At 36.5% G+C, this 27900-nt stretch overlaps 2 protein-coding genes across 2 annotated transcripts; one reads left to right on the top strand and one right to left on the bottom strand.

Moving 5' to 3' along the window:
- Positions 1-843: 843 nt before the first annotated feature.
- On the top strand, positions 844-9005 carry LOC135157153 (cytochrome P450 2U1-like). Its single transcript, XM_064111793.1, has 5 exons — positions 844-1331; positions 2154-2785; positions 4038-4217; positions 5150-5297; positions 6205-9005. Exons 1-5 carry the CDS (start codon positions 944-946, stop codon positions 6408-6410), a joined length of 1554 nt encoding a protein of 517 aa, XP_063967863.1. The 5' UTR covers positions 844-943; the 3' UTR covers positions 6411-9005.
- On the bottom strand, positions 8402-27508 carry LOC129280452 (NIPA-like protein 2). Its single transcript, XM_064111794.1, has 13 exons — positions 26774-27508; positions 25752-25820; positions 24919-25114; positions 21177-21233; positions 17258-17310; positions 16197-16265; positions 15175-15271; positions 14143-14281; positions 13166-13254; positions 12496-12559; positions 11800-11921; positions 11065-11225; positions 8402-10419 (listed from the first exon to the last, which is right to left on the bottom strand). Exons 1-13 carry the CDS (start codon positions 26924-26926, stop codon positions 10396-10398), a joined length of 1293 nt encoding a protein of 430 aa, XP_063967864.1. The 5' UTR covers positions 26927-27508; the 3' UTR covers positions 8402-10395.
- Positions 27509-27900: the final 392 nt, after the last annotated feature.

Genomic DNA, 27900 nt, shown 5'->3' with positions numbered 1-27900 from the left:
GATCTCATAAGATTTTGGGCCATACAGCACGTGAATGTTCAGCATGTTGCTATTACTACTAGGCCTTGAGTATTTGTCAAGGATTTCATTAAAATTTACTCCGAATTTCTATTACTATGAAAACGCCGTAAAGATTCAGGGTATTTCTTCTGCTTAGTTTCGAGGGGAAAAAGCACCAATGACTGCGTTTCATGAATTAAAGTTTGAACTCATTCAACGCTTGGTCGCTTCGCAGATACATCACCATGATTATAGTGCAGCCCCAGACATGCCAGAGGAGGGCACTGTAATGCCTAGATACGCCAGGGGGGGGGGGGGGCGGGGGTAGTCTTACAGAGGGACCGCGGAAGCAGGAGGGGGCTGCGTGTGCTTCAGCCCCCACTTAAAAAAAAAGAAACCGTGTACGAAAACGTCAAACTGACCATCTGATTGTGATTTTTGCATGGTCAGCCTCCCACTTTTGGCTCAGCCCCCCTTCCAAAACCGTTCCGCGTTCCCTGTCTTGAAATATGTAATACCTAATGCTTTACCTCACGCTCGAGGTTACTGTGTCACAATGTTGAGTGGAACGGGGGGGGGGGGGTCTGTTGGCCCTACCTTTCCCTTTCAACAACAAAAAATATAGGAAACAATCAGTTTGCCTTGACTTTTCGTGACTCTTCAAACGGCTGGCATCCTCTGACTATGTAACCACTTTTGAAAAAAAAAACAATTTCCGATCGTTTATCATCGCCAAATAGTGCATTCCTATCACTTAATGTACGATCACATCATGGATCAGTATTTTGCAATCGATTAACTCAATTTGAAAGCTATTAATTTGTTCGCCTGACTTTCCATGACATCAGTATCAGTTTAGTTTCGGCAGCCTCTTCATCTGCTACCATTTGGGGATCGATATCACACCAGTGTTAGTAGCCGCTGTTCTGCTTACGATTTAAAAATGATGGCAGAGATGATCAATCCGACAAAAATCTCGTTGTCGAGCTCAATGATCACGCCTGTTCTTAGCAGTGCGGTGATCAGCATCATCATCGCAATGGTGTTCCGCGGTCTACGACGTCGCCTTCTTCTCCCTCCTGGCCCATGGTTCTTCCAGATCAGGATGGCATACTACATGTTGACGATGACATTCCCGTCGCGAGTGGAGAACATCTTCGAGAAGCTGGCGATGAAGTACGGGAAGATGTTTAGTTTTAGTTTCGGATCCGACATCAATGTCATCATCAGTGATCCCGAGATCATCCGGGAAGCCTTCGTCAGGAATAGAGCAGTTTGCAGTGATCGTCAGGTTATGGCAGCGTACAAGATGATATATGGAGGAGATTACAGTAGGTTCACGTGTAATATTGGCATCTTCATTCCCAATTTATTGTTTTTAGAATCAAGATCCTATTCATCAATTTGGGAAAAAGAAAAATTGATAAATTTAGTTGAGTGACACATTGTTTTTCAACATAATTCATAAAACTATTTTGATATCAAAATTATTACTATGTGTGATATAATTTGATTAAAAAATCTCCTTGGATGTATATCAAGTAGAAACTTGCGATGATAATCATTTGTGATGATTTTCTAACTGTAATGTGTTATGTTATGCTGATAATGGAATAGAATAAATAAAATTAATTGAAATAATTTGTTAGTTAAAGTGTTAATTAAAGATGTGAAAATGTTTTCCGAACATCGTACATTTGACCAAACCATGTCTTATAATATTGGTTAAAGGTATAATAGTATCCAGTTGTTTTTTATTGTTATGTATGAAATTGACGGGAAAAAAATATTCCTTTCATGAGCGTGTGGCTTATACGACTAACTTATTAAAGGTTCTTCTTCTTCCCCTTCTCTTTCATCATCATCGTCATCATCACCACCACCACCACCACCATCATCATCATCATACATTATCTTTAGCTTGCGAATCCCCTTCGTGACCCGTCTGATAAATGGTTAAATAGTTTAAGTAAACTATATGGTTTTATTTTTGTCATGATATGACTTAGCATCCAACTACAATCATGATATCCATGGACATTACAATGATGGTAAAGTCATTTCAAGTCTTAATCAAATGGAGCCCAGGCCGCCCTTCTTGCCAATGTGACTGTTCCATTAGCATGTTTTGGTTACATGTATTATACACACAGATCATCGTATCTTACTTGCAAATGGCCCTCTTTGGAAAACAGCCAGACGGGTGGTATCTCCTTGCCTCAGGAACATCGGCACATGGGGCCAACAGATGGAGTCAATCATCATTCATGAAGCAGACTCCTTGTTGGGCAAGCTTGGTGAGCAAACCTCAAAGTCATTCGATCCTCGTCATCACATCAACAGAGCCGTAGCCAACATCATCCAGACCATGGTGCACGGCTACAGTCTCGATCTCGACGACCCAAAACTTCAGCAGATGATAGATTCCTTCCAGGTAACCACGTCGCATCCAGTCGTCGGCCGGAACTCCTTACGGTATTTCCCATTCTTCTATTACATGCCAAGGTTACGCCCTCTACGGCAGGCTATGCAGTTCTTGAAGACCACGCTATCAACAGCCGTATATTCACAGGCGATTGCGTACGACCATAACAACATCAACACAATTGTAAAGCGTATTATGCAGGCTGCAGAACAGGATGAGAGTACGGGAGAGGACAGGTTGAAGACCAGAGAGGTTTGGAGATTGGTCTTTGATCTCATGCTTGCGGGGACAGACACCACAGCAAATACTCTTCAGTGGGCTGTTCTTATCATGGCGCACTACCCAGAGATTCAAAAGAAGGTAGATCTAAGAAATTCTTTAAAAAAGGGGGCAGTACTGAAAAAAGTACTAACTGTTCGCAGTAAACCGAACTACAATATGAATTAAAACATAATATACAAAACAAAGCAAAACAAAAAGTATATCGGATGCAATTGGACAGGAATATTTCTAATGTGGACATATGTCCACCTAAAAAAAAGGTTGATTTGAATAACAGAAAAAATAAAACGAGCATGACCACTGAAAATTTCATTACATTAATAACATTTTTACATTTCAAAATTTCGCCGAACCTTACAAAACAGTTTTATTCACATCCTGGTCGGTATGAGGGGACTGATGACATCACTCACTATTTCTTTTGTATTTTGTTATACGAAATATTCAATATTTCAATTTCTCCTAATTAGCCACATGAATATTAATCTCTTAACATGTGAAATTACAATCGTTTTAACATTTTTTGGGTCAGTCAAGTTGTTAAAAGCTGTAAAATTTGAATATTGTATAATATAATACGATATGTTGAGTGATGGACATAATCGGGTCTCTCGTTTGGATATCACTGAGTTGCGCTTAGCACTGTTTTGTGAAATTCAAGCGAAACCTTAAAATGTCATAACGTTTTTTATTTTACAGTCGATTTTGAAGAAATTTTCAGCGTTATGATTGTGCTATTTATTGATTCAAATCAACATTTTTCTTGGGTGGACTTGACCTTTCATCAAAGCTGATCTTATTGTCTAAAGCAGGGATTAAGTAAAGATAATTTGATTGATGTTCGAGGATCGGTTAACATTCCTATCAAAAGTGGAGTGACCATCAACTATTTTTTTAAATTCATTGATTGTTATTGAAAATTTGAACTCATACTTCAAGCCCTTTTTTTCATGATTAAGTTGCCCCCTTTTTAAAGTGTTCATCGACATTGGCGCTTAATAAGATTTAGCAATCGCATATTAAAAGCTACGGTCAAAGATTATACAGCCCATTCCAATCATTGACAGTGATGCCCAACAAATAAATTCACAGTTATTTCTTATTCAATCATTTTGATCTGGATGTAAAACCAGACAGGCATAAAAACATGTTCAATGTCGTATACTCGTATCCATACCATATTGGTTTTAGAAAATGTCATGCCCGGGATGTCATGAATTAATGTAGGAAATTGATCAACTGTTACAGGGGTTTTAAAAAGCCGAGATGGGATGGCTTAAGAAAGAATTGCAGGAGTCATAACAACAAAATACTTTCCGAATTTTTGTAGGTTCATGAAGAGATCGACCGCGTTTTGGATGAAAGGAGACCACGTTTGCAAGACAAGAAATCAATGCCTTACATCCAAGCAACTATCATGGAAATATTACGCATCCGTCCAGTTGTACCACTGGCCATACCACACGTTACATCAGAAGAGATTGTATTGAGAGGGTGCACCATCCCTAAGGTAAGCTGGCTTACCCCAGGACCCTAGGGGTGAATCAAAGGGTTTATTTTCAATTGGTCTAATGCCAAGTCGTCCAATTACCAACTCGTCTATACTGTCATTTGGTCTACCATCAGTTCGTCCACTATCCACATGGTCTAATTGCCATTTAGTCCATTCACCATTTCGTCTAAAAACCAGTTGGTCTAATAGCCATGAGTCCATATACAGTTTGGTCTAATCTTACCAATAATTGGGCGAAATGAATGAAAATTAAATGGATATTAGACCAACTGGTTATGAGACGAAATGGTCAGAGACGAACTGAGGTTTAGACAAAATTATGATCGGACCAAATGGTTGTTAGACGAAATGTTGATGGACGGAATGTCATTAGACTAAATGAAGGTAGATCATGTGGTGAGTGAACGAGTTGGCAGTAGACGAATTGGCAATTTACCAATCAAAGGCGGGGAATTGGGGAGCTAGGGCGGGTCACAGACATTGATCCATTTTACAGCACTCTTTCGAAAACCAGCAACAACATACTGAAGGGTATTATCATTGAAGTAAAATATGCTTGTCTAAATACATCACCAATATGCTGATTAATAAATTCATTTATTTATAATTATGAGAAATAAAACATTTTATTGATAAAGTTCGAATATCTGTTTTTGTCGAACTGTACCAGAATTAAGGTTGATTTTGACCACCGGACTTTCTCATCGGACCGTTCGGAAATTATGTAAAAGGCATTTGAATCGAGGTATCACATTCGATCGATCTATGACACATAACATTCAATCTTGTTTTATAATAAATCTTTAAAAAAATAAAGTATGAATTGTAAAGTTAGAAGAATCATGGTATAAACACTAAAATTACTGAAAAACACTGTAATCGACCAACAATATTTTCAACGTTTTAATTATTTATTTATTTTAATTCAGGGTGCCATTCTAACGCCGAACATCTGGTCATGTCATCACAGTGCCGAGTTTTGGGATAACCCGGAAGTGTTTAACCCTGATAGGTTCCTGAGAAATGACATGAAGTCACTTGTTGATGAGCCTCTTGCGTACATGCCATTTAGCTGCGGTGAGTTTCAAAATTATTTTGACATATGACTACGTATACGGTCCCATTATTTGCCCATATGCCATATCATCATGTGTTAATGGGAATTGAAAAAAGAACATTTAGAAATGAGGCCATTAAACAGTTGCATGTGGCGTCGCAAACATATATTCGTAATATTCGCAAGCGTTTGCAACAGTCGACAGAAAAGTTGGCAAAACTATTTAACCAAGCATCATTACAGTTTTTAACGAGACGGCATTCAGAATCTGAAGATGAGGGTATCCAGCATACCTCATTGGTCAGACATGGACCTATTGGTAGTGGCTCCAAACTGTCTGTCCCAATCTTTGTTAAAATGGCCAAAGTCAGTTCAGTGAAAGTGGCAATGAGATTTTGCGCCACCTTTTCGTCCCCATGATTTACATACAGATAATAAGGAAGGGACTAATGCTATTCTCTCATGGGACTATTCCAAATCAATAGTGATATCTCTTTATGTTCGAATGAAATAAAAGGTTATCCATTGCCTGGCCCGAATCTGGTCATTCACAAGTACATGTAGGTGTTACAAGAACAATTGTGTTTCCTTTTCCCTCTCTAATTAAGTCGTTATGTTCCTATATGGAATATAAAACACATAATTACCTTTCGGTGATTTAATGTGTAGCCCATCGATCTATGTTTCGGATGGGGGGGGGGGGGGGGGGGGGCAAAAGTGAACAAAAAAATGTAAAAAAAAAAATCGGCGCACTCTGGGCGCCAAAGTATAAGACAGAGTTTTTTTCATACAAAATTGACAAAATGTATGTTCCATACTATTCCTATGCAAAGTTTTATTTAAATTTTCAGGGGGGGGGGGGACAAACTTGACGCATCTGTCAGTCAAAATTGACAAATCGATATTTTGCTGTTTCTTTATCTTAAGGCTCTCGGAAATGTCTTGGAGATCAACTGGCAAAAAACGAACTGTTCCTCATCTTCGCCAAGATCATGCAGAAATTCAACATCGACTTTGAGCCCGGAGATCGTCCAGAATCGCTCGATGAGGGGTTCGACAAAGGAGTGATATTACGACCGAATGCCATGAAAGTTCGATTACTGTCTCGTGCTATTTACCGGCATGAAGAATGAAAATTGTTGAAAACAGAATAAAATTTGTCAGTATGTTCAAGGAATATAGGGCCCCTTTATTTCTATCTCACCAAAGAATTATTTTTAAAAGTTAATAAATTCAATTTCAAATAAACTAGAAACAATAAATTTGATTATGCCGATGTAGGCCTTCATAGCATGTCGCTGTCTTTAAACCATAAAATGCCTAATATATCCTTCTTGGACGCGTGTATTGCATTTTATGCCTGTAATAAAACAGAAATCGATATTCAAGATTTTGTCTAAGAATAATTGCTGATCATTTTTTTCCCAGTGGCGAAGCAAATTTAATATTAATTTCATTTCTCATCAAATTTGTCTAAATTTCAGTATCTCGAGTATCCACTATTTAATTCTTTTTTTCTGTTCTGTTTTTTCCTCCAATCAAATGTATAATTTCCCAAAAGGAATTTAAAGATAATAATCAAATTTTGGTTTCTGTGGATCAATACCAATTCCTACGTACTTTCTTCACTCGGTTTCGTTTCGGGAAAACGGCTCAAATTCTCAGAAATAACTCTCTCCAATTAACGTTTGCTTATTATTTTAACTTATTTTATATCGTCATTAATTCTAGACCCTGTAAAAAAAATTGTGATATCTCTGCTCTTCTATCAAACATAATCAACTGTGATTCGAAGGGTAAATTGCCAATTCGTCCACTGCTAACTCGCCCACTCACCAAATGGTCTACCTTCATTTAGTCTAATGACATCCGTCCGTCCATCAACATTTCGTCTAACAACCATTTAGTCCAATAAACATTTGGTCCAATCATCACTTCGTCTAATCACCAGATCGTCTATTACCATTTCGTCTAATAGCCAGTTGGTCTAATACCCATTTTCTTTTCATTCATTTTGCACAGTTAACACTTTAGTTAGACCACATGGTATATGGGCTAAATGGCTATTGGACCAACTGGTTATTAGACGGAATGGCATTAGACTAAATGAAAATAGACCCTGTGGTGAGTGGACGAACTGATGGTAGATCAAATGAAAGTAGACGAGTTGGCAATTGGACGAATTGGATATAAACCATTCGGAGTACATAACAAACCGTGTAGAAAAGGCTGCAATCGATTGTAAGTGTTCCGTTTTTGTTTTTTTGTTGTTGCTGATTTTACTTTTACAGGGACCCAAAGTGGTACATTTTTTCCTTTATATGTATATGAAATGTCTTTTTGTATATTTTCTTGAAAAAGTGTTTTACCATTATTATATTATCATCGCATCGTATTAATAACTACTATAACTTTTATATCATAATCACCATCATCCTCATCATCGATATAATATAATTATCATATCTTTCATGATCATGATTGTTTTTTATTACATTATTATCAGGATTTATCTCTATCGATTACTATCATATTCAACATTTTACTTTATTTCCTCATGCACTTCATGCAAGAGGATAATTTGAATATAAATACCGATCTTCATCAGAAATTAGTCAATGCCGATTTCAGTTCTTAACATTTTGCTATTAATGTTTTTCATGGCCCTGGGAAGCGGGGGTGCTGGGGATGCTGAAGCACCCCCAAGATTTGTCGGGGGGGGGGGGCGATGCTGCTTTTTCTGACCAAAATCCGACCATTGTATTTTTTTCATTCCAAACCAGCACCCCCTATTAACAAAGTCCGTTCCCAGGGGTCTGATGTTTTAGAGTTATCTTAGATGTAACTACTGTATTTTGAGATCTTGTGTCCTGAATTGTCTGAACAAAGTACTCAACTATATTTTATGTATCCTCATCATAATTTGATTTTTTTTCCTGTAAGTATCGAAAGAATGAAGAATACTTGTGAACGCTTCATTATATATTGATATTACTTGACACAACGCACCTTTAACATATAGCTTTTTAAAAAATTAATAAAAGCGAAAAGTAATTTCTTTATCAAAATGTTCACAGTGCATCTATTTGAAATTTTCAAACAAAGTAAATTGAAGTTAGATCCATTTTGGTGTCATGAATAATATTTTATTCACACATAAGTAACAATCAAATATAAATCCAAGCACATTATACCACACATTTAAAATACATCGAAACAAATAAATTCGATCCGCGTGCTCGTGATGTGAATGGACAGGCTATATAGAGCAGCAAATAAAAATAATCTACAACCTTTTTTCGAGATTTACATTGGTTAAGAAGCGACAGCGCAATATTAATATATAACTGTATCAACTATGATAACGCTTTAGTTGCCCGTATCCCACTGATTTTGATTTTATCAAAGAAAACAGGCAAATATTTTCTCCCAGGCCTGTCCATTCTAGAAAGAGATCTCTCCGAGCGATGGAAGATATTATGCCCCTCTTAAACATCTTTGGTAGATTCACATGCAAGAACGGTGATGTGCTATATTTTAACATTTTAAATATAATTTGAATAAAACGACACAGGGCAGACGCACTTATATGCATGGATCCACTTTCTGGGTTATGTTAAAGCACCATTAAAGCAGCAGAATATCGTTTTCAAAATGACACAATTTTCGATATATACGTTTCACATTAAAAAATATATAAAAAAAGGGCAATGGCCTTCGCATTTTGTAAAAAAAAAAGAAAAAAAAAAAAAGAATATCGTTCGAATTCTTTACATGAATTCACGGTGCAATGATATCTTTATCCCCCCGGTGAGTATTTTAGAGATCTCTTAAACACGATGGGTGATTCAGATATATCTATAAATCAACTCAAACTCATTCCTGAATTTCTTTAGGAAAGAGGATTATACAGAGTCACTTTTTTGGTTTTAGCAGTGTTTGTAAGACGCACCCATAATCCCACAAGTTAATACCCAATTAAACTGCCTAACTATAAAAACATAAAAAGACAAAGTATATACATGAAATACAGAAAACATGAAAACATCTTTTTTTTCTTAAAAAGAACATTTCCCGAGTTGCCTTGATTAATCGTACTTTGACTCTTATAACAGAATGCGTTTTCCAACAAAGTATATGCTTTACCCTACAATTACCTTATAAGAACTACTTTCTTAATTGAGAAAATAAATTATCTGTCCAATGGGATAGCTCCAGTGTTCAAGTCAATATGCACAAAGTATTTCTCTCGCGATACGAGTTTCATATTTTGTTTTAGCAAGATGCCCATGCAACATGCATGGTCATAATTACAAGAAAGTGCTGAAACAATTTCAGCTCGCGCTACGCGCTCGCATCAGTTGTATACCCATCTCGTTCAGCGTTACAAAAAAGTGATTAGAACGTCCACTCATCATCCCAGGACACCCTCCTGACCAAGCTGGACATGAGCGATCTCACTATCCAAGCCAGTATCAGTTATTTGTCTTTGTATAGTATGGCGTTCCTTATACATGCCATATGGTTTCACGAGCGTAAAACCTTTCCCATAGACTCGTGTGTTCGATGGCACTTTCAAAAATTCATAAAATACATGAAATAAGGATGAAATAAGAGGGTCACGAATGTTTACTATCAGTGGATAGGATATATATCTGACATTCCATATCTGACAAAAAAGGGTCACATGACCGATTCATTTAAAAGATTAATCGGAATTTATGAAGACATCTCCTGACAGGATCAAATTCATCACCCGAAACAGTAAAATAAGTAGCCCCATATCTTCCGCTACAGTACGTAGCTACTTCCGCTACAGTTCCAAAAGTTATGTGACTTTTCTTCCCCATTCAAGCAAAGAAAGTTCAGCAGTTGCCCTCCCTAGAATCAGTGTAAGATGGCCAATCAGATTCATACTCTTTTGTCAATCAGCTATATCAAATTAAAAAAATGAGATTCGGTTAGCTATAGAATGAATGTCTTTTGCCTCGTGCGACCTTGAACCACTGAGTGTACAGATTAATGCATTGAACGTTGACTCGATCACGGTTAATTAAACTCATCCCAACCTATATCATACTTGTATCGTCTGACCAGGGATATGCCCTGGTCTGACATTCATCTCTCGGTTGTTGGGCCATTCTGAAGAGAGAAAGAGGGAGAGAGAGGGGGAGGAAGAGAAGTTATATATATTTTTAAAAATATGTCTACACCAATACTGCTCCATGCATTATCAGTTATCAAAGGGGAACTCCGAGCGGAAAATAAGAGTAATATTCACATTAAAAAAAAAATCTGAACATTCCATCAAAACCTGATAACAAATAACAAAGTTATTGAATTATACACCGGGGCCCTGTGAACGATTTTTATACAGGTGATTTTGTTCAGGGGTTGTTATTAGAAAGAAAATGACAAGCATAAATTTAATATCACAAAAAAGGGAAATAACCATGAAAGCCGATAAGTGTCCTCAAAATGATTAATTTTAGGTAATTTTTCAAAAGCCCCCCCCCCCCCCTCCGGTTCCGCGGCCCCTGACAATCTTTTCCAAATATTTTATCAAACATATCCAACCATGCATTAAGATGAATCCAACATTTGAAGTGTTGGTTCGAACCATTTAAAGTGGTAACATTTGAAAAGGTTGTCACTCCTACTTTGATTTAACATTTCATTTTTTTATGAAATGGGTGCCCTGATGCTAATAGATGCTGTTGGCTATTAGTTAGTATCACTGCAATTATTTAGCGTATATAGTTAGCGTGTATTTGGTAATAAACCTACCGGCCATTTCGGGCTATCTCTCAAAGTTGAAGACATATCATCCATTTCAATATATCTTCGTTCACCGCTGTCTGATGATGACATACTAATAGTAGAATCTTCAAGGTCTTCCCGAGGGGGCTGGACAAGATGAAGACTCGTTGGAGGAGGCAGTAAGGGAGCTGCAGAAAAATAAATAAAATTTTGTTGCAATCAATAAACTGAGTAGTTGTTTGTTTCTTTTTAGTATCGTCTTTAGATACTATAGAATCGGGACAACATTACTCTGTAAAAACGCTGTTTAAAATGTTAAGCATGTTGATTAAGCCCATCACTCTAACAACTATTGTTTAAACTTTTAAAACAAACTTTTTAAACAAGTTGTTTAAAAAGTTTTAACAATTACAAAAAAATTAAACAACTTGTTGTTAGAGTGACAGGCTAAAACAATGTTTTTTTTTTTACTGTCAAGACAGTGAACAAAGAAAATAATGTCTATTTTTTTGTTACGATAAATCACTTTTCAAATTCATTTCATACTTCTATTAAGAAAATTATATATTAATATGCAACATTATTTTATGTAGTGCTTTAATTATTTTTCTCATTGCTTATTGTATTATATCATATTAATCGAAGCGCCTATTAGCGAGGAAATAAGAAAACTTACTATAGGTTTGTTCTTGTAAGTTTGATCAATTTTCATGATTCAACAGTCTTATATTGAAACAAAATTAATTGATTTACACCACTTACAATCATCATCTTCATCCCTTGCTTCCGTAACTACATCATCTTCTTTTTTATCATCATCACTATTGTGATTGGCGTGTCTGCCATGTGTTATCATATATACACCTATAAATGAACAAATACACCTATAGAGAAAAGAAAATAAAGTTTGAGGTTGAAATATTTTGTTATCATTGATATACACTTATTTGATAACGTAATTACCATTACTTTAACTGGACAGTCAGAATACACCTCACTGACGAATTGTGATAACATGAATAATTAGCGGATAGGTCGATGATATGCAAATAAAACTACATGAAGAATCTGAAAAGTAACTCAAGAACTGAAGATTCGTGGCTCTGAATACTGGATATGTTTAATGTACTCATTCTCAAACTCAACAGGGTTGTAAACACGAGAGCGCTTTAGCCAGCTGCTTCTTCTTAATTTCCTTTTGTTTGACAATCAATCATAATTGACAATTTATTATCAATGAGCCTAAAATTGATTACCGGAGTTTAAGCATAATTTATATATACAATTTTATTTCTTGCCTTATGACGACGTATATACGCAATGTATGCATGTCTAGCCGTTTCCCCTTCTCATTTCTGAATATCAAGAATTTCCTTTTAACAACTAAACAATTCTTCATAATTATGAATAATATGAGTTCTTTTTAGTTAACAGGTGTAACAGATAGGTCCCACTTACCCAAATACAAACATGAATATCCTGATAATTGTTAGGCCATGGAATTCGCCATAGAAAAACACACCTGAAGAAAGGAGAAAAGGGTTGGGTTTTGTTTTGTTAATACTTTTTAGAGATGGATAACAAAAAGATACATTATATATTACATTGTATCATAGATAAAAAATGTCAGTTTTATTCATGAATTCATTAATTTAGTTTGGGGGAGGGGCATGTTGGGAAGACAGACCACCAACCCCTAAATAATTCATATAAATTCATGTAAATATCTATCTTCACAAAATGGGTAGCCCCTTTTTCTTACAAGAAGGATAATTGAAATAAAATTGACAACAAAATATACGCCTATTAAAGAATTGCTAAAGAATAATTTTCGAAAATTTTATGTGATTATTTATGTTCATTTACTTTGTCCACACGCAAATTTTAAGAAATAGAGGAAAACATCACGGCTCATTTTTTTATATTTATTATTATTATTATTATTATTTTTTTTTTTTTTTGGGGGGGGGGGGCTGGGGATTCAAGATCACCACGACACTGGAAGAATAGAGGAGGGGGTGATGGATATGTTCAAGTAAAATTTCAGTCTCTTCAGCAGTCTCTATGAAACATTCATCAACATTTTAAGAAGGCAAATTAAAAGGGGGAAAATCCTAGTTCAACTTACCGACTAATATTGCACCGAGTGTAAAGAATACAAAATAAACAGGAACAACAACAGAAGCATCATGTTCTTGCATTGCCCTCGTGACGTATCTGATTAAGAAACGAGAAATGGAAAGAAAAGGAGGGGACGATTTATTCAAAAGTGAAATATAAGGTGAATGTCTATTGCCAGATCAGGACCCGGTTGCATAAAAGTATGGTAAATCCACTGTCCAATGGTAACTTCCATGGTAACCATTAATGCTCAACAGCCTCCCATAACAAAGGATTTCACTGAAGTAACTGCTAAATAGAAAAGTTACCGTAATAGTACATTTTATATGCAACAGGAACCAGATTTTTTTTTCGTTTTTCTCTATACACAGTAACTTTTTACGGTGTGGTTGCAGATTCGCGCAATCGCATCTTCATGCGCTCCCTGTGGGAGAGGGGAGGGGGGGGGGGCATAATTATGATGGACACACAATGAAGACGTTTTAAAGTTAGAGAAAAGTGATGTACAATATACGCCCATTGTTAGGGAAGGGTTCTGGGAACGATTTTTTTGACTGGGGTGCTGATGTTATGATGTAAATTTGAAAAGCCAAAAAAAGGGTTTTCACTACAAAATGGAGATCACATTGGTGCCGAGGAATATGAAAAGCAAAAAAAAAAAAAAGGGTTTCACTAGAAAATGAGAATCTTCCAGAATACCTGGGGGCGCTGCCTACGGATCATAATACACGCAGCACCCCAAAGGGCCATGCATGCCTATAGGAATTAGACAAATGACGAGAATGAAGAAACAACGAATAACGCAGAAAAGAAATGCCTGGGTCAAGTCACTCTACATTACCCCTATACGTCACAATCTTACTCGTCTATCAAAATACACCCGTGCCACCCCGATCACATTATAAAAATAAAACACATAAACTATTTCTCTAGAAAGTTGAGAGTTGATAATGATGTACAATGAGAGGTACCATCAATACATACCTTATTTGAAACATCCCTGTAACGAAAACCACGACGATCATGATGAAAAATATAGGAGTTTTGACTTGTGACATGTCACCTCTTACCGCCAGCCTGATTAGACTGGAACATGCTTTGGCACCAAGCACTGTCAGTGAACCTGGAAATTGAAGAGCAATTGAAGAAGCAAATGGTATATATAAGGTCTTGAATTTATGAAACAAACAGAACAAATACAATAAGATAACATTGGTGAATTTGGATCGACTATCAATATGTGAAACATTTTTTTAACATTATACTTTTGACTCCCAGACAGCATAGGCATGATAGGGTCCGAAAATTATCTAGTTTAGCATGGGCGAAACCCCCCTTCCCAAAATAGTAGGGGGAGGGGGACACAATACCAAAATGTCCCCCTACTATTTTTGGTCTTTTATGATGGAAAGAAATACATCATTCAAAACCGAAATAAAACATGTATTTTGGTCAAAATGACCTTACTTTTTGGGTGATTACTTTTTTTTTTTTTTTTTTTTTTTTGCTTGTCAAATTTTCCAGCCCCTGGTCCCCCTTCCTTTGGGGAGAGATATCCGCCCTTGTAGTTTAGTCAATATAATGATTTTAACAATTTGTTCTAAAGTAAGAGTGCAATCTTTGCCACTGCATTGCGTACTGCAGTTTTGTGGCGGATAGCGTCCCAGCCCCACCCCCTCTCACATAAACACACATACCCCACGCTCACTCTTTTGAAAATAATTTTCTCGCACATAATAAATTTGAATATGAAATCGTATAATTTTGCATTTCGTCGACGACAGAACCGGGGAAACGGATTATTTTCCCCCAGAAATCAGTAGTGCAATATTTTGCAGACCAGTACCCTCACAAAAAATAACCGTCTCATCATACCTATGAATAGTAAATCATTTATAAACCCAAAGAGGAAAATGATCTTGTTTTTCTCAAAACACTGTTCGATACTATTTCATTACCAAGTGCTTGAATTACAGTAAAATAAAAAAAAAAGAACTGAAATGTGATAAAACTTACTCAATATTGCAGCTGGCATGAGCAGTAAAAGAAGGTGTTGATATTTTTTGACAAGCTTTAAGTAGAGTAAAAGAAGAAACAATGCTACCTCCACTCCCTGTATACATGATGAAAGAAAAATAATGATTGCAATAAAATGAAAAGTGATAACAATTAACTTCAGAAATATTGATTCTTTTCTTTTCTTCTTCTCTTTCATTTCTATTTTCGTCCCTTCCCTTCAATTTCCCCTTTCTCAGCCTCCTTTAAGAGCGGTAAAAATGTAAAGGGACCTGACATAATGAGGTGAATTTAATTTTGAATAGTCGCGAGTGAGCGGAGCGAGCGAGCAAAATTTTGACCTATTTGATATCGAAATTAAATTTTAAAGATGACATACTCAGGAACTACTACTACTACCTACTACTACTACTGCTACCACCACCACCACCACTACTACTACTTCTACCTACTACTACTACTACCACCACCACCACCACCACCTCTACTACTACTACTACTACTACTACTACTACTACTACTACTACTACTACTATTACTACTACTACTATACTACTACTACTACTACCAATACTACTACTACAACCACCACCGTCAACACCACTACTACTTCTGCTACCATACTACTTCTTCTTAAAGGGAACGAATTATTTTTACGACCAGTAATTGGGGAGTGGGATGATGCATCATTTTGGATGGGCGTCTGTCATGTCAACCCAGGAAGAAAAAAATATTCATGTTTATTCAATATACGAGACATAGCACAGCAACTTCAAGAGAAAATTATTTACCACAATCGTATTAACACGATAATAGCCTAAATGAATAGGGCATAATTTAGTACTGCAGTGAAGGAATTTGTGACATCCCTTCCAATAATGCGCCTTTAGTTTCTTTGCCGCGAGGAGGCGTTTTACAAGACCAGTTTATGATCTAGATGTTTCTCCTCTTCTATAGGCTATACTTCTAACCACATGCTCTCTAACTTAAAAAAAATAAGAAAATAAGATTTCAAAACTCACAAAGAACACGAGGAATGGCCACGATGTTAGTCTAAAAATTATCAAATGTGATGTCATTTCCTCTTCGTTCTGAAGAAGAAAAAGAGGAAAAAGAGAAAATATGAATTTTCATTTTATGTTCATAATAAATAGTTATAAACAGGAGCAGATTGTGAAGGGATAGGGGACACGCATACAGAGGGGGGGGGGGGGGGGGACACATAACTCTGTTAGGACCAAAGTTGTATATAAAGAATACCATTTGGTATATATATATATGATGTCCCATCTTATGTGGGGCGAGCAACTTTTTCTGAATTTAGATCTCCTAGAAATATGTTGCTATCCGTTTTCTCGGATATCCGGTTTTGATAGACAGCTTTGTTTTTCCCCCTTTTCTTCTCTTAAAATAATAAACATTCTATTGAAAATCGAAGACGAAACTAGCAATTTATTCATTTTATACCAACTTGGAGTATGACCGCAGACCACAGTATCACTTTAGTCTAAAGCAAAAATCATAATCTGTTTTGTGCCATCCTTTAAATTTCACAATAACGATTTAATACATTCTTGAAATAAAATAACAGGAAACAGATGTCTCTTATAGCATATTCATTTATTTTAATCAGGAGCCTATACTCAGCCAAGTCGGCTAACAGACTACTCTGCCGTATGTTCAGAATGGAAGTGAAGCGAATTACAGTACAGTATTGAGCGGCTGGGCAACAAAAAATATATTTGTTTCTCTTCAAACGCTTTTAAGAAGGCAAGAGAGTGTGCTAGAAGTTTGTCAATTTTCATATCTAAAAAGACAGTCCTAAAACTGGCGTCATAATATCGACAGAAAAATAATAAGTCTTCTTGCGTTGTTTACTGCTAATGCATGAGCGCTGTCAAATTTATATTTTGCGTTCTTTTACTTCCATTATTTATTTTCTTTGATATTACAGTTTTCTACAGTTGAACGAGAAGCAACAAAATGATGATACTTATAAGTTATAGATATGTCTATATGGTAACAGAGAAATGATCCTCTTTCCTTCTATGCACAAAATTTATTTTCCATTATTGACTCTTACCTGAGTTGAGAATATTATAATCATACACGCACCGACGACAATAATGACCGTGCCTGCATTTGATAAAAATAAAAATAGAGAGACTGATACTTTATTTATGTATTTGCAGATATGATTAATACGTGTAGGATTCTGTTCCGTGTGGTTATGAATAGGAAAGCCTTTAAAAAATTGAATATTATGAAAGGGTGCAAAGAGACAGAGATGATTTTCGAGGTCCTTTTTCAATTTTTAATTGAAATTGAACAATGTAGCGCAGAGTTTGGAATGTTGTGAAAATTTTGAGGTTAGGCAAATTTCTGGGAGTGCAAGAGCCCCTCCCCGCTGCGTATATAGGGCCATGTATGCAGATAGAGCCACCCCCGCCCCCCCCCCCCGGGGAGAGAAGCATAAACATGAGACTATCATTAATGGTAGCGAGACACCATGTAATTTAATCAACATTCTATTTTGATTTGTATTAAAGGAATTATTCATAGATAAATAGACACTCTTGTCATAAGTCAACAATACAATGACATCGAATACCGTGAAACTGCGCATAATTTTGTCTTAACATTGACTATTCATTTCAGTTCCGCTTGAAATCAGAAAAGAGATTAGCTATTTCATGCATGTACGATATATTACAGGCTTTGCATTTGTTTGGAGACAGCATAAGTGTAACAGGTAGAAGCCCATTTACAGCCGGATAATATTCTTCTCAATGGCGTACGCAGGGGGGGGGGGGGGGGTTACAGGGGTTCAAATCCCCCTTAAATTTTTTCGAAGGCCTACTTTTTTTAGACCTACGAAACGACGTAAAATTTGTGGTGAAGACACTTTTTTTGGGAGGGGGGTGTCAACATTTCATTCAGCGTGAACCCCCCTTAAAAAATTCCTACTTACGCCACTGATTTTTCTAATCAAAATCATTCTACGCAGATTGTTTAAGGAACAAATCTAAAATCAGATTAAAATTGTTTTCTATCAATAAGATTTATCTTTAATTAATGTCATCGTTTTGGTAAGCTAAATAATTCAAATGTTACAAGATCATTATGCAAAAAATGATGGTCGATGGAAAAAGTCAGCAGGAGTTTGATTAAACAGCAATTCCTGTCAATTGCATTAATCATCATGACAAATATTATGGGTTAGTATTTCTAAATCGTCTCACTCATATTTTAGAACTTCGCAATATCGCATGACATTAGCAAGTGGATATCTGATAAGGGATCTGGTAAGGGATTATTGGATTACCAGATAAGCTCCTAATTTTTTTTCAAATCTCAACATAATCACAATGTTATTAATATGACAATAAAGGATGTGACTCAAGATAGCTTACAGGGACCAATTACTTCATGAATTCACTCTTTGTTTCATTTGTGTTATCATGGTTTTCCTCCGCTCTCCTTTAAACTAATAATATTCCTTGTATATTACTCTTTTTTTATTATATAAAATCATATGAGATCATTTTTATTCAAATTTTGTCCCCCAAGAATAAAGAAAATGGATTGACTATTGATTTAATGTGTAAGTTGATCATTGCTGCAATTTATTTTGATATATGATGGAGACGTATCACAATTATATACAATGAATGAAAATATGGGACAATTATCAGCTCACCAATTGCATATGACGGTATGCATGTAAATGTTTTCACAAAATATTGCAAAATGTAAGGGTTAATAACTTCATTATTTGTTAAAGATTTTGATGACATTTTCAGCTTTTTTATTGGTGAAATTACTATATTCATGTATTCACTTATGTATGATTATTTTCAACCCGGAGAGTTCCTTTAAAGTTGCTTTGGAACATGAATATGAATGATTCACTAATGTTGCCTACGAACATTATATGGGTGTGTGATCCCTCGCTCATTCATACTATAGCTGTCAAAGTTACCATAATACAAAAGAAAGGGGCATGTGCAGAATCCAGGGGCGGGGTGGGGGTAAGTACCACTAGCGTACCTACGGGGGGGGGGCACTCTGCCCCCCCTGACGAGCCACAACCCATACAAAATACATATCACTGACCCCCCTGACGAGCTTGAAAGACCTTTTATGCCCCCCTGACGAGCTTGAAGACTTTTTTTTTTTGGTGCAATAACCTTTATTTTTGATTGAAGACCTTTTTTTTTTTTGCTTGTCAATTTTTTGGGCGGACGATTTTGCCCCCCCCCCCTGTGGAAAATCCTAGGTACGCCACTGGTAAGTACCCCTGCCAAATATTGGTGTTGCCTATAATGTATAGTGCGTTTGATTCAGAGTGCCTAGCCATTTTGAAGTAATCACTTTTTTTTTTTTTTTTTTGCCGGCTGGATTCTTTACGGGAGTGAGAACTTTTTATTTTCAGGGAATCTGTTCGGCCCCTTCTTTCACAGATTCCAAGATATTCTCCCCTTAGCGTATTCTATTTAAAGGAACCAATTTGAAACCAATAATCTTTAAATTGACCATCCTTCGATACTGTTGAAATAAATAACAATCATGATATAGCTAACTCCAATCGAAGCAGGTATATTATGTATACTTCCAGGGCATTAAATCTCCCGGGACCCAATCAAAATTATGTACACGATGTCACAATAAACACGATAAATATGAAATATATTACCAATGCAACATCTCTTTCCCCAATATAATGTTTTATCAGGGACCCATTCCGTAAAACTTGTATAATTACACATTTGCAATAACAGTTTAAAGCTACTGAAATAATTCAATTTGATTGGTTGATAGTAAACATCTTATGATAATTGTCCACTTGTTAATATGACAAGCCTTTATGGAACGGGGCCTTTGTTGTTCTCAACATTCATATCTTTGTTATCTTTTTGACCGGAAGGAAACTGACAAACTGCAAAATATCTTGTCTTCTATTCAACGTAGCCTTGGTGACAAACATCGTGTTTATTGAGGAACTAATTGATTGCTCCGCATTCAACAATAATTATTATTGAAATTTTGACAGTCAATTGTACGAGATAAAAGTTTGTAATTCATTTGCTTTAGAAAAAAAGTCTTGGGACGTGTTTGTCGTGTTACGTTCGGTAAAGTTTGTTCCTACTTACTTTGTCAATTTGTTTGAAATGAAGAAAAAAATAAATTCAATCAATCAAGTCACTCTCCTAAAAATGACATTAATTAGTTGCGTCGTTCTTATCATACACACTATAATTATTTTATGAAAATATACTTTGAAACATAGATGGTAATTAATAATCTTGACCCTAATTAATTTTTATAAGTTCGATTTGAATAAGATCATTGTCGTTCATATTCTGAAATCTTCCAAATTTATTAGTTTTCAATATCAGCATGTCAACAATAGTAATACGTGATCTTCATTATGCAGAATATAAAAAGCTGTTTCATATCTTTACTGTTGCATGGTGGGCAAAGAATTATGGTTTTCAATCTGTACTGACCGCACAGAAACGTTGTTAGCGCTAATAATGCGCTAACTGCTAACAGAGGCCCTGTAACAACAGGTAATTTGGCAGCGATGCCCAATGTTACAACAATGCACTACTTACACATTGAAACAAATGTATTGACTTCACAATCTGAAAGATGTGACTGGGCTTTGATACTGTTAGCGCTCTGTTAGGCTAACAACATTTCTGCGCGGTCGACACTGGGCGTTTTGACGTATACGTGCTTCTGTAATCCAAATTATTAAGAGCAGATGTAGAGGTTCAAGGTTCGAGCCCCGGTCACGTCTTTCGGATGGTGACGTTACAGATCAGTCCCAGAAGTAAATAATCATATCTGATTGATACACGTGTGTAAAAAACCCCTCTAAACACACACACTTTATTTTAAATAAAGCATGTTCACAATACAGACATTTGGGAAATAGAACAAGTCAAAATCACATATAATATTAATTTTATAATTATATCGGTACTGAACCTTACCTAAAATATCTTGAAATCGTAGTCTCTCTCCAAGACATCTTGAGATGTATGCATTAGCTGCCAAATACATAAACATAACAAGAATATAAGAACAACATAATAAGAATATAAGAACGTAATAAAGAAAAAAACCATAAATAACATGAAGACATTTTATAATTTTTCCCCTAGTGTGAATGTTCACAGTTTTCTTATGAACCCAGACAATCATTTAAGATCAGTGAGTGATTTTCTAAAAATCTGAGAAACAAAATGTGTGCCTTATTCGACTTATATGGCGTACACATGCAAAATACAATTTTTCATTTAGTTGATTTTCTGCTGTCTAATGGTATTTCTATAAATAGGCGTTTCTCAACGGCAGCGATTTACATCATCGTCTGGCGAACATAGTTATACAGCGATATGAGTATATGACCGTATCATTCATTGGGAATATTTGACAGGGACACAGCAACGTACCCCAATTGTGGGTGAGGAGGGTAATCTAGGGACATGGGGACGTACCCTTGGGGCAACCACTCTAAAAACGAAATGTTAAATCAAACATTTGAAAGGATTGAGGAAAGACAACCTTTTCCACATATATCCATCCTCGCATAAAACTGAATCCAATAATTTAAGTGGTAAATGCAACATTTAGAAAAGGTTGTCACTCCTCCAACCTTTCAAATGTTGATTTTTTTTTTTACTGAGTGTTTATATAGGTACCCATATGGGCATAAGGATGTACCCATGGGGTATAAGGACGTACCCATGGGCCATAAGGATGTACCCCTGGGGCATAAGGATGTACCCATGGGCCATAAGGACGTACCCCTGGGGCATAAGACGTACCCCTGGGGCATAAGGACGTACATGTACCCCTGGGGCATAAGGACGAACCCATGGGGCATAAGGATGTACCCCTGGGGCATAAGGATGTACCCATGGGGTATAAGGACGTACCCATGGGCCATAAGGACGTACCCATGGGCCATAAGGATGTACCCCTGGGGCATAAGACGTACCCCTGGGGCATAAGGACGTACATGTACCCCTGGGGCATAAGGACGTGCCCATGGGGCATAAGGATGTACCCCTGGGGCACAAGGACGTATACCCCTGGGGCATATAAGGACGTACATGTACCCCTGGGGCATAAGGACGTACCCATGGGGCATAATGATGTACCCCTGGGGCACAAGGACGTACCACAGGGGCATAAGGCTGTACCAATGGGGTATAAGAACGTACCCCTGGGAAACAGAGCCCTTATACCAGTCTGGGTGGATGAACATACATTGTTATTCTCTGAGGTGTGTTTGAAGACTTCTAAAGAATTCTTTATAAATAAACCACTCAGTACTGTCATTGCATGCCTTTTGAAATCATCTATAGGCTAGACATGCCTCATGTGACTGAATGAATACGTTATTTGTGTATGTATGTACCATAATAGGATACCGAGAAAAGCGCCTTTGAAGGTTTTGCATTGAGGAGATTGAAAAGGAATTAATGACACTTCGAATACTTTGCTTTTCGAGCTGTAAGTTTGTTTTCGAGACATTTTCTTATTAATAATTTATATCACAAGGACGATTCCCGAGACGATAAAGCATGTATAATCATGTTAATAGTCTAACGTTTTCGGAAAAGTATGTGATAGCATGCCGTCTACAGAGAAAAGCCGATTCTGATTTGTGAATAAACCTACTCGAATGTGCACCGGGGCATAATCAAGCTCAATCAATTGAAAACAAATCCTTTGAAGAAGTCAATTCCAGTCGTTAGAGGAAAAGATTTTGATACCATCACACCGGCGAAATATTCTCCTGACCGATCAGAGATAATACGTTACGTCGAATGGCTAACAATCCATCAGTTTGGATACGGTTTCGTTGCAGTGTGACAGAACCTCAAGAGGTAATTAAGAAACAGTAAGGCAGTGGCGTACCTGGGATTTTTCACAGGGGGGGGGGGGGCAAAACCGTCCGCCAAAAAATTTGACAAGCCAAAAAAAAAAAAAAAAAGGTCTTCAATCACAAATGAAGGATTTCGTACCATAAAAAATTTGACAAGCCAAAAAAAAAAAAAAAAAAAAAAAAGTCTTCAAGCTCATCAGGGGGGGGGGGGAATAAAGGTCTTCAAGCTCGTCAGGGGGAGGGGGCAGACTGCCCCCTCTGCCCCCCCGTAGGTACGCTAGTGGTAAGGCTCTGACACAAAACAGTGATTATCGAAAATTGATGTTGTACAATAATGTTTCTATTCATTATAGTAAAAAGTGTCCTTGTTGGAAACATCGTGAATGCTAACTGTTACTTCACTAATGATTTATGCTCTTTTTGGTTATGTAACCAAATCTTAAAAAAGGTTAAAACTATGGCTTACATAATCACTCTTATTATGTGTGTTATTATTTGCCATGGAAATATAACGGGGGAATATATAGCTAATCCTTCTCTCCCTTTCTCTTGTCAGTTTACAGTCCACTCTCTTTCATATTACAAGCTAAAAACTTGGGGTGTTTGAGGGTGTGTGGGTTGATGCGTGTAAGTGTGGGTGTGTATGTATGTATGATGCATGTATTTTACGTGAGTTGAGCGTATTTCCATTCTAAAGCACATACCTGATATGCGAGTGCAAAATAACATTTCCAGATCTAACATGTTTACACTATCATTAATTATCACCCTTTTTTCAATAATACCATATGAGAAGTAATTCTGGAAATAAATTTACATGAGAGACTTTTAGTTGTGCGAGTGGTCTGAATCATGATTGACTAGCTATTATTCTTTAAAAAAATCCCAAAGATTGGATTGTTCTTTTTAATAACATGTGATAAGTAAAATTGTCATTTTCATCACCGCATACATTTACTTTATGCTTTCGTAACGTGCATAAAGGATGTGAATAAAGCATTATACCAGCACTTCAATATTCTATTGCACACCATAAAACCATTATCAATCACTGATGCCGCCGTTACACTATAATACTACATTCTCATTAGAACTTAATACCAGCAAATATTATTCCGAAGGTTATAGCAAAGAATCACCGAAATGCGCATATAAAAAAAATATATCCTCATTCCGCAGCGACACCGACGAACCCAACTCCACACAGATCGAAACGATCACCTTATTTTGAATTGTGAAGTATCGGTCGTTCTGAAATCAGTTCTATTGGTGTGACCATATATATATTGTGTATAAAACCACAAGAGTTTTGTCCGCAGTGTTTTGTATAGAAATTGAGGGGGAAATCATAATGTACACCAAACAGTAATATTTGCCCACAAATTCCAATCCACTTCATGGTTACATGGTAACACATAGGCGATGTTTGGTAAATATAACAAGGAATAACGTTTTGGGATTAACTTTTTAACAAAACATTTTCCTATTCTAAATATTTGAGGAATCGAAAGATATTAGCTGTAGCAAAAAAATGACCTTAAATTCAATTTCTTGACTAAGGGATAATAGGTCCTGTGGATATGTGGCCGCGGCCCCCTAATGGTGGCGCAAAAAAGAGGAGAAAAGAGAAAAACGAAGAAACGGGAGAGGAGAAAAGAAAAGAAAAGAAGAGGGGGGACAGATGAGAAAGAAAAGTAAATGGAATAAGGAGCAGGGTATGATTGGAAATATAAACAAATTCAGGTCATAAAATCAAACATTTTACTCTCGCTTGAAAATAAATGCCTTTTTTAGTGTATTTTTGTGTGTGTTTTGGGGGCTTCTTTTTCACTACTCACCAACTACAGTGGTAGTACCAAGGGGTGCTACCACCGAGGCAGGTCCGAACCCATAGGCTAAGAAGTTACCCCCTTCACCAGTTATCATGAGTAATATCCCTGACCACCAGAGCCAACTCTTCAAGTAGTCGTAGTTATCTGACACTTCCTCTCCTCTGGCTTCCCGGCGCTGTTGAATCTTCGTCAAAGAATATTTCTAAAGAAAGGAGAGTGGGGGTTCAATAATTGTACAACAATGTGAAGTTTAGGATAGTTATATGGGTGATTTGTTTAGGGAGGCAGCCCTTTTTTCATTTACATTAGCAAAAGTCATCATCATCAGCATCATCATCATCATCATTATCATCACCACCATCACCACCATCATCATCATCATCACCACCGCATCTTCACCACCATGATGATGATGATGATGATGATGATGATGATCATGATCATCATCAATCATCAGCATATAAAAGCGGCTTAATCAAGTAATGCAAATTTAAGACCCTAAAACAAGAGCATAAAACGAAAACGTACATAATATTAAATCGGCACACACATGTATAGATATTTTAGCCAATACATCGGTATTGATGCTAAACTTTTCTATAAAAAAAATCCCTTCTTTAATATCAATAATGTTCTTAATCTCTCCTAAATCTAGGGGTGCCTCTCCATCCCCTCCTTCATTTACTCGTTTTTCTTTTTTTTTTTCCATTTCAAACTTCCATATCCACATACCGCAGCTATAGCTTTGCGACATCAACTTCAAGGACGATGTCGTTTTCATGATGTTCAAATACTTCAAGTGATTAAAATTATTTTGGTATAATCTCAAGATGGGTTACCTGAACATTCATGGAGACGCTAATTAAAAGATTTCCACCGATGGCAAGACAAGCTCCTATCAATAAATTCTGCATGTAAAAATGACACAATACAAGATGCGAGAAGAATTATGAAGAGAGGCGAATGAGGAAAGTGGAGCAGGAGGAGTAGGAGGGTAAGGAGGAATAGAAGTCGAATGTACGGTAAGTGATGGATAACCATACAATGGTGATGATGATGATGATGATGGTGATGATGATGATGGTGATGATGATGCCGATGATGATGGCGTAGTGATGATGATGGCGGTTGTGGTGGTTATCACATTGGTGATGCAAATAAGAGGATAAAGACAAAGCATGAAGGCATGAAGAAGGAGAAGAGAAAGATGGAAAAAGAAGAATGACAAGGAAATATGTAAAAAGAAAAGAAAAATAATTATTGGTAAATTGATACTCATGTCTTCTATAAAGCCTAATTATTTCTGAAATTATTCCATTCTTATGATTTTTGTTATTATTATCATTTTTTTTTGGGGGGAGGGGGTCAACTACGAAATACACTTCCTTTTCACTGATTACACCTGGATTAAGTATCGTCTCACTATATTTTCAAGAAGGATAAGTATGATGTATGATGCAAAAGGAGAAATAATACATACAATTGAAAAACGTACATGCATGCAAGAAATTAGTTTAATGTTTAAAGATTTAATAAATCAATTAAATCCGTATATTCAAAAGCTAATCAATCCATTGAATTGAATAAGGAAACCAGACTTCATGTCATACATGCCGAATGAAATCAATCAACCAACCAACCGATCAATCAATTAATCAATCAATTAACTAACCACTCGATAAAATCAAATTAAATCATATTATATCATATCATAATAATATATCATTATAATATCATATCATTTCAAATCATATCATATCATATTATATCATGTCATATTAAATCAAGGCAAATCAAATCACTCAATCAATCAATCAATCAATCAATCAATCAATCAATCAATCAATCATGATTATCTTACCATCGAAACTACTGGTTCTGATATCCCCGGGGTTCCATCAGGATGTTGAGGACGAGGATCAAATATGTTACTAAGATTTAACGTTCTTTTGGTATTCAATCCATCTTCTCCTTTTGATTCAGCCATCGGTGTTGTAACCCGCAAGTTTTCCATTTTTGTGGCTTAAATACAAATTATTATTATAATCCAATTATACGTTCACGACGCGATTGAAATCACAAGAGCTAAAGCACCATAATCAGCGTTTACTCCTCAGGCAGCTATCAGAAAAAAGAAAGTCACATCACACTCCATATGTATATAGGCTTATTTCGAGATCAAATTGTTCAATTCCTGCTTCTGATAACCATGTTTCGCTCTTTCCGAAGCCCTTTTTAGCCAAAGAATTCCAGCAGTTTCAGAAAAGGAAGAATACATTTACTTTTGAATAGATTTCAGTACTATAACCAAGGCTAGACCTGTATAGGGCCTGGTCTTCTACAACAGCGAAGAGGAGGGGCCTGTCCCAAACCGATACACGCTCGAATTCTTTTTCTAAACTGATTTTTTTTTCGAGACGTATTCATGCTTTGATTACTTCGTGCATGCTGCGTTCTTATAATGAACACGTTCGACAGATCAGCGGGTACGTACAATCATAAGCTTCAAAAATGCAAATAGTGTAAAAAAAATCTCTCTAAATTCTAAGCCGTTCGCATTGAAGAGTATTACTTTCGACCCGCATGTTTTTTGAGTGATAGAAAACCTTGCAAAGTTGGAGAGTGGAAACAGGCCCGTCAAGCTTGGTTAATTTTGAATACAGCACAGTGCTGTCTTTTGAGGACCGATGTCTTTAGAATCAAGCAATCGTTATATGGAATATTGGACTCAAATAATGAAAGCGTAAATTGTGAATAAGCCCCTCAGAAAAAAATCAGGGAGTGCCGCCTATTCGAGGCTCTCAGTTCCCGGGCCCGTCTTCAAAAAGTAGCTATAGAAGTAATAGCATTCTGTCGTGAATTCTGTGGTGATGTTCCCTATATATGGATGAAGTATGACTGAAAAAAAGAAGAAATCTTATTTCACAATTTGAAATACATAACAAATAAGAGGGAATCATCATCGGGGACGAAAATGCGCAGAATAAT

The sequence above is a fragment of the Lytechinus pictus genome, chromosome 17, assembly GCF_037042905.1.
Source record: "Lytechinus pictus isolate F3 Inbred chromosome 17, Lp3.0, whole genome shotgun sequence".
NCBI lineage: Eukaryota > Metazoa > Echinodermata > Echinoidea > Temnopleuroida > Toxopneustidae > Lytechinus > Lytechinus pictus.
Note: the sequence above shows the minus strand (reverse complement) of the source record. Positions and strands in the feature narration are given on the sequence as shown.